The 15,993-nt window shown below is 39.4% G+C and overlaps 1 protein-coding gene across 1 annotated transcript in view; it reads left to right on the top strand.

Moving 5' to 3' along the window:
* Window positions 1-15,993, top strand: part of LRBA (LPS responsive beige-like anchor protein) — a 526,673-nt gene that overhangs the window by 481,721 nt on the left and 28,959 nt on the right. The window contains exons 50-52 of the mRNA XM_037141420.2: window positions 1,755-1,932; window positions 6,092-6,154; window positions 10,990-11,145. Coding sequence (XP_036997315.2) covers window positions 1,755-1,932; window positions 6,092-6,154; window positions 10,990-11,145 — 397 coding nt within the window. The remainder of the gene's footprint in view (window positions 1-1,754; window positions 1,933-6,091; window positions 6,155-10,989; window positions 11,146-15,993) is intronic.

Here is a 15,993-nt window from a genome sequence, read left to right as displayed (position 1 = left end):
TGTGTGACATAGATTATTTATTGATATCAGAGATTTCAAAAATAAAAGGCACAAATGTTTATTGTTTTTACTGCCGTTCAGACGAGTTCCCCCACCAATCATCGGTGCACCCCACCCCCACACGGGCACAAACACACGCACACACGCACGGCATAGCAGAAATTAAAGCCACCTCGTGCTGCGTTAAGTGCACAAGCCATAATATACACCAGGTGTAGTAATTAGCGGGCACACGAAGGCTGCCTATTTGTCTGGTTGTGCTGCTGTTGCTGTATCCCCCTGTGTTTTCACACCATCAGATAGTTGGATTTAATTGAGGCCACATCAGATGAGGCATTACTGACACCTTTAATTGAATGAGCATCCGGGGAGGATTAACTCATAATATTGATTGGCTTTTAGCCACTTGCTCAGAAGGGTGTCTGGGTAGCTTATTAGTTGCCTTTATTTACACCTTTATGCAAAGAGTGCAAATAGGAATTCTTAGTGCAATATGTTTTTCTAAGTACTCTTAATAACTTTTTTAAAAGGGCTGATAATAAAAATGCAAATATACTTAATTTTTTATTAGCAGTTCTGAATAGATACATGTTAAATGTATGTGCTTACACACATTTACATTTACCTGGTGTTTTGAAATATGAGAGTCGGAAAGCAGCCAGAAGCATTTCCTCAACATGTTTCAGTTCTGAATGATACTAATCAGCTATTAGAAAATAGACATGGTAGAAGAGAATTGCTGAAAATGAACAGAGCGATTACTGTAGGGTACAGCATACTACCACAAAGTATAAATAAAGCCAGTAAATCAGAGTGGAGTTATATATGTCTTGGGTTATGACATGGGTTATAGGAACGTTCTAAATCCTTAGTAGTCTTCAAGATTTATTTTGTCGCTAGTTATTAGGACAGTATTTTGCGCAACATTTTTAATTACGTGCTGCTTTTTCAAAAGAGAAACCAAAGGTCTTAAGCTCTTTTTTTTACCAAGAGGGGGGAGGGGCAGCTAGGTACTTCTCTTCATTCTTAGCTACAGCAGAAAACAGGTTATTTGCATTATAATAGGGGTGTTTATGACTTGGTACACTATATAAATATATTGTTTTTGCAAGTACATTTAATTATGCATTGCTTTGAAACACCTTTATAATTAAGTTTGTGTATTACATTCATAAGTTATTTCTCTATTGAAATAATGCATGCATGTTGTATAACTTGCTTATAAGTATGTTTGCTTTAATTATCTCTTTATTTAGTTGACAAAATCTTCTTGCTAAAGCAACACAATCTTTGATGATCTGTGGAAGTTGCCTTGGCTTGCCTTTGTGCTTACTGTGTATTCTCATTACTTATTTGTTTATTTTTTTACTTGACACATAATGGCAATCGGATTGGGTTAATGCGTTCCCCAATACTTTGCCTATTTAGAATCTAAATCAGATCATTCTTTTAGTTCTTCATGGGACTGGGGTCAGGAATGAAGCCAATAAAATTTATTGATTTTTAAAGTGTTTCTGTTAACATATTCTCCTTCGATCAACAAAAAATTCAGCTAATGACATACATGAAAACAAGCAAATCCTCATTGCTGTTTCTATGAGCCCTTCTGCTCACTGTGCTCTCGCTTGTACCTTGGGTTAACATGGTATTCCTCTTCTTTTCCTGTACCCTCTCTCCTTCTTGTCTTTCTTTGTTTTTTCCTTCTTGTGTATTTGGGTCCTGTCACGCCCACTCAATAGTATCTCCTCCTGCAGAGCCCGTTGATGTTCACAGACCAAGCCCAGCAGGATGTTATCATGGTCCTAAAGTTCCCCTCCAACTCCCCTGTCACTCACGTGGCAGCCAACACCCAGCCCGGCCTGGCGGCTCCTGCTGTGATCACTGTCACTGCCAACAGGCTGTTTGCCGTGAACAAGTGGCACAGCCTCCCTGGTGAGTAAAGAAGCATCATTCTGTAAGGCGCAGCCCCTGATGAGCACTGTACAAAGTTGTTGCAATGTCTGCTTAAATGTAGAGCTCAGCAGCTAAGCTTTATAATTTTCAAGCTGTAGTCTGACTCAAATGTTTAATAATTTGAAAGACTTAAAGAAGTCCCAGATGAAGCATATTAATACAGATGTTAAAGCATAAACAGTTCTTTGGCATTCAGCATTTGTCCTTATTCTTAGGAGATAAATATTATTTCTAACATATTTTAATATCATGATATTTTGTATTATGTCCATAAATAGTATGTATTTATTAATCCCATGTTCCCTTTTTTCCCACTTACTCTTAGCACACACTTCTGATCATCTGCTGTGTGCGTGTGGTGCATGACATGGTGGTATTGGTGTGGATGATAGAAAAAGAACACTTAAATTTTTTGTCAAAACACTGCAAACCCAAGAGTACATTCTCTCCTTCCAATAAGTGCAGAATAGTTTTGATAACTAACAGCAAGGTACCAAAATACCCATTGCAATCCTAAACCATCAAAGTATAAATAGGCGAGTTCCTTGAGCCTGGCCCCATGCTTTACCGGTGAAGACACTGGGCCCATGGGAGCGTCACTGGTCCAGCGTCACGTGGCTGAGCAGTGGCTGAGCCAGGTTTGAACCCAAGTTCTCTGGCTCAGGTTATAGGATCATCCCTCTGTGACTTTCTGCCTCTGGAACAGAAATGTCGGGATCTGGATTTAGCACTTTTTTTTCTTTTTTGCCACTGGTTAGAACCTTTTTAAATCATGGAGATGATAGGCTTTTCCCCCTCAAGCCATTGTTTTAGGTGGGAAGCTCTTAAAAATAGATTTTAATAGTCTTTTAACTTGTCATTAAATCTGTAAAGTATGTATTGAAGCACTGTTCATTATAATGCCTGAAATGGCTGTGAAAAATACAAATTTTTAAATAAGGGCCTCATTCAAAATTAAATGGAGGAGTTTTTAGGGTGGGACAGAACTGAATGGACATTCAAACACAAATCTGGTGCACCGACTCCACTCCAGAAGGTACCCATGATGAAGAACTTGTTGGTACCAGAATTTATTAGATATAACCATTTCCTGACCATTAGAAATAAAGTAAATGCCAATATTTGGTTAGAGAATAGATTTCAGAAAGAGTGGAGAAGGTAAAAATTGAGGCAGGTATAAATGACTGTATTATTAGGTCTTCTAATGCCTTTTTCTGCAAGTGAACTTACTTTACAGAGGTAAATGTATATGCAAACAATACATTTTGGAACCAAAGGTTATACTTTGATGAATGAGTGGAGTTTTGGATTCTGTAAATGCTGCCCCTTAGATGAAAAACAAGCTGGTGGTACGTTTTATCAGGTCCTCGGGAGGAGTTGCCCACTCTGTGCCACCACCCTTAGAACTTGTTCGAAGCCCCTGTGCGTGTGACATAGGGCCACCCTGAGGCTTCTCCTGGGTGGCTGTTGGTGGCAGCTCTGAGGACTTCTTCACTTTAAACAATATGTGAGGAGCGACAAAGCTTTTCATCTGCCAGAAAGCCCTGACCACTGTCCGCCCCCTCTTCAGTTTAGCTTAGCGAAAGCTGGGCAGGAACTGAGCCGGCTCCACCAGAGCACTACCAGGCCTGCTGCTGGTTCTCAGCATGCTGGGCACACTGGCTAGGCGCTGATGACTGAGCCCCTGACACTCCCCTTTTGAGCAAGCCCATCTTCCTGGCGGGAAAGCTTGCTTCCCTCAATACTTGGTTGTCGGTGTCCTTTTCCCTCCTTCCAGCTTTTCTCTAGATGTAGAAAGAGATGACAGGGCCACATCCCTGGGTGGACTCCCACCGATGGGGCAGCCCAAGCAGACCTTTCTGTAACACAGGAGCTTGGGGACTGCTTGTGTTGTGCCAATTCTTTGCCCGTCCTTCTTCCCAGTGAGGCTTCTCTGTGCCTGTACCTTGTGTCACTAGCGGTTTCTGCCCCCACCCTATGTCTCTCCAGCATCACACAGCAGCTCTCCCCCTGCCGAGCACTGAACGGTGCCTGCCTCTGCGCAGCGCGCTCCCCAGGTCGGAGCTGCACCCCCACCTCCCCCTGACAGCGTCAAGCTTGCAGTTTTTTAAATCTGTGCCTCGTTCCAGGTACATGTTTACCTGCACCCGATCTTTCGTCCTGCACCACCTTCACCTGTCAGGATGCTCTGGCTTCAGGGAACTGCTGCGAATCCCTAACAGTTTTTCTTCAGTGACTATCAAATTCATTTTACATTCATTTTTTTTCTTTTTTAGTTTAGATTCAGGTTTTTTTCTGAGGATTGTGATTTCAGTAGCTTGTTCATTAGACAGCTAGCTCCTGTCATTTATTTCAGTCATGCCTGAGTCCTGATTTAGGGAAAGAAAGAACAGTCTTTACCCTTTTTTCTCACTCAAAGGCCCTTGCAGAAACTCGGGGCGGGGGGTGAATAAAAAGCTTATAGAGCATGTTCTTGGTTCTAAACATTGTTTTAACCACTCAGTGACCTCAGGATGTAGATTCTGTATTTAGGTGGAACCATATGAAATTGCCTCTTTTAATTAGTCAACATGTTGGTTATCAGTCACTTCATGTGGTTTGACCTAAGGAACCTATCTAACCCATTGTACAGGCCAGGAAGCTGAAACACAGAGACTCCATAACTTGCCCAGGGTCACACAGGCCATCCGTGGCAGGAGTTGGATTGGGGACCTGACCAAAGAAAGGCAGTTAACAGAACCTCTTTCACCAACAGTTTGGTTTTAATGTCTCTATGAGCCCCGCTTCTCAAGAAGTAGCAAAGAATTCTTAAAGTGTTACCGTCAGTCGATACTGGTATTACTGGAAGTAGATGGCACTGTTGAGTAATGAGAGGCTGTGGCCACGGTTCCCTGACTGTTCTGTGTGGGTGCCCGGTGATTTCAGCCAGTCTAACTTCTTACGAATACTCACCTATAATTTTTAGTGCTAATATTGTATCGCTTATTCTCTTCCAAACATCCTTGGAAGGTTGGTATTTACTAATGGGAAATGGTGACATGATAAATTTAAAAATCTAATGAACTCATTGGAATGCAGTGCATTTTTATATCCAGGCCCTTCAAGGACAGTCAGAAAGATTTCCTAAAATCTGATGGTATTAAGCAGGGCTCTTATACTGACCAAGCAGTTTAAATGCTTATGAGTCTCTGAAAGGCAGATACACTGACCAGGATGAATGGCTGAGTCATTAGGGAAAAATCATTTGGAAAAGGTCCCAGAATTTAACTACCAGAATAGAAAGCCGAAAAGATCATCTAGTCCAAACCCTTCATTTTGGGGTTTATGATTTGCCCAAGGTGGTTTTACGTCTTCTCTTCCTAGAGAGACCTCTGCCCGTCACAGGGGGCAGCTTCCCCATCTCTCAACAACGAAGTAAACACACCTGACTCTTTAGAACCACTTTGAGAATTGCACAAACTGTTCTTAGTATGGATTGATTTTTGTTACGCATTTACTTCTCAGGGTATTTTTAAATGGAAACCATGGCAATATTAAATATTAATAAAACTTTTTTTTAAAAACCTCAAACCTTTAGGAAAATATTTCAGTCAAATGCATTTAACTGAAACATTCATCTGCAGATAGCTTTCTTTATTTGTATTCAAACTTTCGATTGATTGATTTTAAGTGATGGATGAAACCTTAAATGTTCCCTGACTTAGAGCCTTCCCTTGCTCCATCATAAATCGACGTTTTCGTGGAGCCTTTGTGCCGCAGCACTCAAAACTGCCTTTTAAAGAAGTAACAAAAAAATGGTATTTGCTACAGTCAGCAGATGGTTGTCACATTTTGTTTTCAGCGCGCTTTACCACTTAATTTTGTTTTGTTGCAGCATCAGAGGTTGCCAGTCAAGCATCTGCTATAGCTTATGGCCCAGGACCAGAGCCACTGCTGATGGCACAGGTTCAGCACAGCTCTAATCTAAAATAAATGTTCCATGAGCTAGCCAGAAAAGCACCTGGACTGTTTTTTTCCGCTGAATTTTGCGAGGTTTGGGGGTTGGAAACAATTGTACATGAGATTTGACTTAATGTGTTTTTGTGTAGTTTATATATGAAAAATAATGCTGTTTTTAAAAATCTTTTGTGAATTCCAGCTCATCAAGGTGCTGTACAAGACCAGCCATACCAGCTGCCAGTGGAAATCGATCCTCTCATAGGTCTGTCACTTCCTTCTCTCTTTGCGATTCATTAAGCTCTGTATGGTGGCCCTGAAGTGTAGATTACAGTTGTTTTTCACTTGCTGGTTGCTGGGAATGGAATTTTCCTGATAAACCATTTGCATGCAAATTGGAATGCAATGAGCTGTGGCTATGCTGGTATTTCATCAACTCCCCCTCGTTGGTTTGCCTAATTTGAACAGGCCTAGGATGCGTGTCACTGAAAATTAATATGGATGCTGTAATAATGTGTGATTGAGAATGCGCATGAAGTACTGTCAGGATAATATTGGATCTTTTCATCACTCAGACTTGTTGATGAGCAGGAGCGAGGCACGTTATGATGAATTGGTGCACCAGTAATGTGATGGAGCTCCTTTGCTAGGGAAATTTTCATAATAACAGTGGGGTTCTTAGCAGCACCGTGTTGTGAAAAATAAAACTGTAGTGCCAGGGTTTCATCATTAAAGGAGATCAATCCTTTCTTCCTGGACCCTCTATTCAGTCTGAGGGGATTAATGGGCAATTGCAGAGCAGTTTCAAAGTTGAAATATATTGCCCAACCAATGGCAGTGTTAAGATATTCGTATTCATTTTCCTAGGGTCCTATAGCCCAATAAATTGCCATTGGAGGTTAAATTTGTTCAGGGGGAAAGAGAAAGAAAAGGGAGGAGACCAGGAAGAGCTATCAGGATGAAATGAGCATCAGTAGCAGATGACTTGGAATACTTCATTGCTGTTCTGCCTTTTGAGGAGGTTTGTCGAAATCTCTAGTTTTAGTATTCTTCATCCTTGCCAATGTGGCTTCACTAAGCATTTTAGCCTGGATGTTAAAGATGCTGTTTAATAGCTTTTAGGGTTAAAGACTTAATTGCATAGCTGCGGGGGTATACTACTAGTATGGATGCTTGGCTTATAATTTTGTCAAATTTTTCTGGCACAAGCACCTTTGCTAGAATTTTAAAGTCTTTAAAGAAAGCTTGTGACTAAGCAGATGCAGTGGCTGAAAATTCAAGACTTTCCCTATTTGTATGTCACCGTTCTCATGTGTCAAACCGGTGTTTCACTAGATGGCCACGTGGCCGCCATTCACAGAGGAACCATCAAGAGGAGCTACAATAGTTTTAATCTCAAAACCAAGTCATTTGTCATTTCCCCAGATATGAGTAGAAATCTAAGAAGTAACTGTCTATATAGAGGATAAATACTACTCTGGTTCCCAAATCTTGTTTTGCTTTGAGTAGATGTGATATACCTTATATTTTAAAAATCAAATGCTCATTTTGGTAAAGTTTTAAATGTCAGGAAAAAAATAAAGCCTATTTGCTAAGTCATTTAAAGCATTATTTCCAAAGTACAGACTTATTGTTTGCTTTAAAACTTGACAATGTGTATCCCATAGTATAAATTCTATAATTAAATGAGTTCAGCAGTTATAACCCTCTACACCAGGCATAGGTAAACGTTTTGGTAAAGGGCCAGACAGTAAATACTTTAGGCTTTGTGGGCCGTAAGGCCTCAGACACGGCAACCGTAGTCTGCTGTTACAGCACAAAAGCAGCTGTGGACAGCGTGTGAACACATGAGCATCTCTGTGTTCCAATAAAACTTTATGTACAAAACCAGACACGGGCCAAAGTTGGCCTGTGCGCCAAAGTTTTCTCTCCTGCTGTAGAACCCTGGTCATCAGATTGTTTGCTCCTCTGCCTCCTAAAATAATTGTTAAAAACATGTACCTTCTTACACATTTTTAACTTGACATCCAAAAAGTTTTCATAAGTTTCAGTAGCTACCAAGTGCATAAAATTTTAAATATATTTAGTTGAACCTAAATATCAAAGAGAATTGATACTCAACACTTTGTTTTTAAAAAATGCATTAAGATCTCTAGTTGAAAATTTTACATTATCCCTTTTTACATCTTAAATTTATATTTTCATCATATTTCCTATTTTATCTTTTGAAAACTGGTTAAAATAATAAATTTTAATAAACATTAAATATAAAACAAACATTTATTGGAAATACATCTTTCACAAAACAACTCCTGTATTCATGGATGATCGTTATTTGTTGCTGAACAAGACAGAATTTGTCAACAGTTCTGTTCAATTTTATTTGTTTTTTCAAATGGAAGCCCTGAGGAATGTCACTCAGTGTGAGAAAATAAATGGAAAAGGAAAGAGTTTTGTTTTAATAATGTCAGTCAAATCTTTGAGCTCTTGCTGGGTTATGGAAAACATTCATATAGTGGTCTATTATTAAAAATTATTTTTATGGACTGTCACTCAGCAATCATTTTAACAATCTGTCATTGAAACTTATTTTTAATGATTTGTGAATTGAGAGCCTGAGTGGATCTTCCTTACATTTGACTGAAAGCAATGAATTGGAAAGCACCTGCTCTGCAGAATGATTTGATACCCACACCTCGCTTTACAGCGTGACATTAGTATTTTGAATTGTCCCATTACTTGACTTTCAAGATTTTTCTACCCCGAGGCGAAGCACCACAGTAAGAGTCTGGATAGGAGAGATATAAGCCATAATTTCATCCAGTGGAAGAAGAGCGTGGGAAAGGGGAGGTTGGGAACGGAAACTCACAGGAGAGTTCCCAACCCAGGAGAGCATCTGAAAGTTGAGGAACTAGAAACTGGTCCCCTTAAAACCATCTGTGCCAGTGTGGCCCTGGGGAAATCTTAAACCCCCAGGGGCAGGCAAACCGCAGGTTGAAGACTGCTTCTCTAGACAAATATACCTAGTTTTTATTCAATAAAAATACTTTCAGTCCTGACTCTCAGGAGGTTTACCAGAGGAAACATGAGAGATAAAGGAAAGGCGGTCATGAGGTAGGTAGGTAGGTAGGTAGGTAGGTTGGATGGATGGATACATGGATAGATAGGCAGACAGACAGACAGGTATTGCAATGTCATCTTACAGGTGAGCATTTACTTGGCAAACTAGTTCATTCTGAATGCTCAAGGGGCATCAGCCTCTACCCGTGGGTACATGGTGGTCACTCAGTTCAAAATTATGCACATACCCAGATCTGTTGGGTAGGCCCTCCCAAGATATCACAACCCCCCAAAGGACCAGTATTAAAGTTTACACTTTAGGAGCAAAAGTCATAAAAACACTGATAAAAATTTTCACAGGGAATAAAATACTGTAATAACCAGTCTAGATAGTACTACATACCTTGTTTTTTATTGCTAGGTTCCTTGGGATTAAAAAAGAAAACAACTGAAATGTATCATGCAGCTTCACTCCGGGGGGTACCGATATCCCCCCGTGACTCGTGACTCGCTGTGATTCCCATGCAAGTTTTCCTCGTCCACAGCAACTTCCCTTTGTTGCAGCAACTTCCCTTTGTTGCAGGAGGGAGGGACGGACCCCAAAGCACAGCTCTGCCCTTTAAACCGGTGCTGTCACTCTGTAGCCCGGGGCCCGCCCGGAAGTGCAGGAGTCCTGCTCACAGACAGTCACGGCTGCTCTTGCGTGGTCACCTTGTGCGGTCAGGCACGGCAGGCGCTCGCAGTGTGTCACGTGTCTGTGTGTATGTTTGTGTGTTGTGTGATGTCCCGAGGGCAGGGAGTGTTTTATTCCTCCATGTCCCCCGGGCTTCCGACGGCAGAGCACTGGAGAGTATTTTGAACACATTTATCTTCTGTGTTCTTCTCTGAACCTTATTAAATTGGCCACATTTACTTATTATAAACAGCGAATACAATATAGATATTTTCCTATTGTTATGTCTCTAAATAATACATTTATAGTATTTTTTTTGAAGTGGTGACTATGGTACAAAGTACATAATAGTCAGATGCAGAAATTTATTTCTGTTTCAATTTCTGTTGCAATCAAAATTCTTCAGCAATGTAAGAATCATTATTTATTCTGAAAAAGTTAGTGTGAGATACTCCTTAGATGTCTAGAAACAAAGTTTTCTGCTCGGCTGGCCTCATAATGCCAAAGAAGCCACCTCGGTGAAAATTCCTTTTCTGAAAATGACATACCTGGTGGTGTGTGTCTACAAGATTATTACTCTTCCCCCGTGCTTGATGCCGCTCTGCATCTGACCTTGTGCCTTGTGACAAACCCCGTCTCAGGTGCTCGGTGGCACTTTGGAAACACACTGCCAGGCTGTCTTGTTTTATTGCCTACAGAGGAGGTAAGAGAGTGGCAGCGCGCTGTGCTTTGACTTTTTCGATTACAAGTATCTCTAATAAATAGTCATTCTCCCCTCCCCTTCCATGCGAGTGCAGCTATAAACAGGGAGAAGGGAGTTCGCACCTAGTGGAATCAAAGACCTGTTACAGCCAAAGCAGTGCAAGATGCTACAATGTTTCAGATACATAACATTCAAATTCTAGTATCTCTTCCTAGTGACAAAAAGTTAAAGGTAATGGATTGTCACAACAGGAAGCCATTCTCCTGGCAATAGGTGTAATGAGATTGTCAGCAACACAAACCTAGCTGTGCTGCAGTCTGGAGACTGTAATCCAGTTTGGTCCTACCCAAGAGCTAGAAAGCATGTTCTGAGAATTGTACACTATTTTAAAGTTACAGTATGTTATTATTTCTTTCCTCTAGGCAAAATTTCCTACTGCAATGTTGAATTTAGCTACCCAGGTTCTTCTGGCAATCGGATGTGTTTTCCTATTTGGTTTTTCAAATATTACTATATTTAAAATTAAAGATCAAATATTCTTACCTTGAAATGTGCCTCCTCTCCACCCTCACCCCACCATCCCCAGTAAAACAAACTGTGGGCTTTCTTTGCATGTGTGGGTTTAATGTTTAGTAAGCTTTTTTCCCTTCCTCTGTTCTCATAGCCAGCAATACAGGAATGCACAGGAGGCAAATCACTGACCTTTTAGACCAGAGCATCCAAGTCCATTCCCAGTGCTTTGTCATCACTTCGGACAACCGCTATATTCTCATCTGTGGCTTCTGGGATAAGAGTTTCCGCGTCTACTCCACAGACACAGGTACCTCTTATATTCCTCATCAGTGAACTGATGTTTACTCCCAGTAACATTGGGAGACTTAGAATGCTTTCTCCTCTTCTTTCTTCTGAAAATCACAGAATTCTAAAATTCATAGAATAAAGGAAAGATGCTTTTTCCCAATCTATTGTTAACTTCCGCATGTTTTTAAGAGTCAGTGTTTCATAGTAGATTTGTCACCCAAGACTCATGCTTACAAATGAATGATTCATTGTGAAAGCGTAGGATGGCATGTAAATGCCACGTACACGTGTATATGCACAGTCTCTTAAGTGCACACACACGCGCGTGTGTATTTTCTCACCTTTGTGTTATTTAAGGGATTTCTTTTCCCTACTGGAAGTGCTCATTAGTATTTGTTGGGAGTAGCAATCTTCCTGCCCAGAATCTTGCTGAAATCTACACTATCATGAAGAAGAGTAGCTGACTACTGATTTTAGGTGACAGCTCTTGTTAAAATAAAAAAGTTTAAGTCTCTTTATTCATTTGCATGCATTTCCTTAAGGACAAACCAAGCTCAACTTGGTGTTATTACAGAAGGTGCAATCCAATAAATGTATATAAATTTTTGCATTTAGGAAATTTAGAAACATTGAAAAATTTAGGGGGGTCTTTTTAAAATATTTTAGAAACTTTAGAAGATTAAGTAAACTTCCAGTATGTATGTGTATATATATATATATATATATATATATATATATATATATATATATATATATATATATATATAAATATTTTAAAATAATTGGTATTATATATTAATACATTGGAATTTGATAGGAACTGTGTAAGTGGATATTTCAGTTAAAACAAAGCTCTACAAATATTTTTTAAAGATTTTATTTATTTTTAGAGAGAAAGGAAGGGAGGGAGAAAGAAGGAGAGAAATATTGATTGGCTGCCTCTTGTATGCCCCCAGCTGGGGACCTGGCCCACAACCCAGGCATGTGCCCTGACTAGGAATCGAACTGGTGACCTTCTGGTTTGCAGGAGGATACCCAGTTCACTGATCCGCACTGGTCAGGACTCTACAAATGTGTTGAGTGAAATGTTTTTAACTGAAATTTCTAGTTTATTAAATGTTTTACAGCAAGTCATCTTTCAGTCTTGTTAATAATGTTTATAAAATGTATGAGTCTATTATCCTGCCTCAGTAAGTACAGTGTATTGAAAAGGCAATTGTCAGTTATTGGAGGAATTTGTCCTAAGTGTATTTTGATGGCAACAGTGTAGCAGTAAGAGAGAGGAGGGGAAACGGTTGAGTATGTGCTGTTCGTGGTTGAATATGTACTGTTCATAGAGTAAACCCTAGTTGCTTTTAGGCATGACCCTGTTTACTTTTTGTTTTATGAAATTGATGATCTAGTTTTTTTTTATTATTTATTTTTATTCTGTCGGTTCAGAAAGAAACATCATCATTTAAATCTTTCTGAATAGCTGGGCTTTTATTACGCATTTAGGTTTATGAGGTTGACTACTGTTGAACCTAAAACTCCTCTAGAATTCTTTAAAAATTCGATGAAGATCAATACATTTTCCTATAGTATCTGTATGATCATAATGAATGTTCTCTGATTTAATAATCAAATTTAAACATTAGCCTTTTCTTTTACTATTATGGTACTGATCACCCTCACATTATCTGACCTCAGATTGTGCTTCCTGTTGACACAAATTTTAAGATTAAAATTGTTTCATACTCTTAAGAGATTTTTCTTGAACATCCCTATAGTGCATAATGGTTTTTTATAGCTTTTGAAAATTATCTTCCAGTGCATGTGCAGTAACACTCATTCTTGGATATACAGTCCCGCTAGTGTTGGCATCCTATGGAGTTCTGCAGCCTCCACCACGCTGCAGATGGGGAGGAGCTCTCCACCCCCGGGCCCCGCCTGCCCTGGGCTGCCCCCACTTCCTCCTCTTTGCCACCACTGATCTGCTGCTCATCTCTAGGACTGAGCCCTTTCCAGAATGTCGGACACGTAGAATTATGTATCATGGCAGTCTCTGGTCTTGCCATCTGAGAGTTTTTGAGTTTGTTGTCCTTCTATATCATTTTTAAAAGGCATTGACTATTAAATATTTGTAAAGCTAACCTCACTTTATGCAGTAGTTTTACTTAAAATAAAGCTTACACTCAAACACAGTTCTTTCGAATTTATAAAATTCTGTCACATGCATATTGTTCCAGCCTCACAGCAATCCTGTGGAACAAAATAGGTGCCCTTATCCCCATTTTTTCAGGTGATGAAACTGAGATTTAGAAAGCTTGACTTGTTGAAATTTGCATAGCTACTGGTGAGTAGACCTGGGAGTTGGAGCCGGCTTCTGTGACTTCAAATGTAGCATCCTTTGGGATTATACCCGTGTTATCTCATACAGGTGTGACCTGCCGGTCACTGGGGTTGGTCTGGAAAACACTCGGTTCTTAGTGTGTCTGCCATGTTATGTCAGACTTAACACACTAGACAACATTTCTTCCCCTCTTTCCAAATCCTCCCGTTTACTATTTTTTTAGATTGTGTGTATGTGTAAAGCATTTTCATAATTAAGTGGCCTTATTTTAAACTTCATGTTAATGGAACTGACTTGACTTGTTCAATAAAAATCTATACAGTACTTGCCATAAAAGTTGTGAAAAATTCTCAAATGAGTGTCTTTGTATCTTCCTTAATATTTTGCATACAAACAAACTCTGATGCTAGTTTTATTTAAAATAGCTTCAGTTAGGGTAACTGTGTTCTTGACACTATATGTATATTAAATGTACTCTCCTTAAGTCTGGCAGAGAAGCGAGCGAAAAATTGTATGATCAATAATACATAATGGCAAAGCTATTACAAGTGTTGAATTCAATTATATTTTAGCACATAAGCCAAAAAAAAATCCTCCTCTTATTAGGCTTGGGAGGGGGAGAGGGAAGAAACACGGTTGTAACAGGAAATTCTTTGAGCATAAATCATGTTTTCGGGACAGAACCAGAACAGCAGAGGTAACAATAAAGCCTTCCCTTGGTGGTGGGAATTATTTTCAGGCCGCATTTTAGATTCAGTGGTGCAGAGTCCTGAGCTTGAATTTTTTTTTATTTGTAGCACAGCTGTCAAATAAAACATTAACTAGAAAATTTGTTCTGTCAAAAAAAAAGGGATATTGTAGTGCTCGTGGTAACATTTGATATTAGTGTGTGGGGAGGTGGACTGGTATTAAAGGAAACAAAAAATAAAGGTTGAGGAACACTTATGAGATTATCAGAAAATAATTTACCCAAAGAGCAGCAGGTATTTATACGCTGTGATTTATTTAGGAGGAGTGAACCTCAACCTCGTAGCAATAACATATATTGCCAAGAATGGCTGCCAGAACAGGAAAAAAGTAAACTTAAAAAAATAATGTTTTCCAGAGTTGAGCCCAAAGTATAAATTGTTGAGAATAAAATTAGTTTGTGTTAAAGTAGGAAACCCTTTAGATATAAATACTGAACTGCCACTCACCCATTTTGTTCTTCCCTGATGCCCAAGCTAAATTTGTTCTACCTCATTATTCTCACTGATCCTGCCTTCGTACTTTGATACTACTAATCGCTGGTCCTGATTACATACCTGTGTTTGTTTAATGTCTGTCTGCCCCACTGGACAGTCAGTGCTACGGGGGCAGGGATCATGTCTATTTGCCATGTCTGTTTACCACTGTGTAGATGTAGGAAGGCCTCCTGCTTGGCACTTAGTAGATGCTCAGTAAATGTTTGTTGAGTGAATAATCACTGTGATAACTTTGGGGGCAAAAATTAAAGCAGTGGGAAATTTTAGTTAAAAAAGAAATCAGTGACTTAGTGTCCATTTTCCTGTCACTTATGTTCTAGATACAGAGTGATGACTTGACTAATGAAAATTAGTAAATGAATTTTGGATGATTCTGTCACTTGTATTTATTCCTTCCCACCTTTACAGATACAGCTTTCCACTTTGTCCTCAGATGAGTTGGAAATTACTCACATAACTGAATGAGTAGCCGCCCTTTTGCAAGCCTCGGGGTCCACGTGGGGGTGCACTCGCCTTTCCCTTGCCCTGAGTACTGTCAGTATCTTGTAGTGATTTCACTCATTCTCATCCTGCAACCCACTGAGTTGGTGGGTATCGAGTCTTCAATGGGCCCACTCTGAATAGCCTGTTTAAATCACTCCTAGTTTACATGCTCTCAGCATTTGGGTACAGGCCGAGCCAGACGTCATTGTATATACTCTGCGGTCAACAGCAATCACGATATTGCAGTTGTTTCCTTCAGTAGTTAAAGCTCACCCACCAATTTAACGTTTGTTTTCTAATTTGTAGTGAGAGTGCATTCAGCTACCTAACTTCCCTCCCCTCCTTTGAAACGCCCACCTGTAATTTAACCCCACCCATTTTACCATTAAACCTCTCCACTTTGTTCTGCACGTAAACTGGAAATGATGTGAACATTATTGCATTTTTATATTTAACTTATTTTACATTTTTTATCTTAGAAAGTCTTGAATTCTTCTTACCATATTCTTTATTGATATAGCTGCTTTTTAAAAGAGAATGTTTGGATGTCAGTTTAAAAGGCTAAAGAAATTCAGAAATGAATATTAACATTTTGCAAATAAAACACCTTCTTTGACTAAAGTTTTTATTCACCGGAGAAGAAAATATACTTTATTTACTTTGCAATTTGAAATTGAAATGAATCTGATTTTAAAGTTACTAGTAGCCGTCTATGTGCAAGAGTAAAAACACTGTCTTTGACTTTTCATCTGATTTAAATAAAGTATATTTCAGTATTTTATTTCTAAATTTGCATCATTTGTAATAA

Source organism: Artibeus jamaicensis, unplaced genomic scaffold (assembly GCF_021234435.1).
Source record: "Artibeus jamaicensis isolate MK-2021 breed Jamaican fruit bat unplaced genomic scaffold, CSHL_Jam_final scaffold_537, whole genome shotgun sequence".
Classification (NCBI taxonomy): Eukaryota; Metazoa; Chordata; class Mammalia; order Chiroptera; family Phyllostomidae; genus Artibeus; species Artibeus jamaicensis.
The sequence above is the reverse complement of the archived record's forward strand: the minus strand, read 5'-3'. Positions and strand labels throughout refer to the sequence as shown.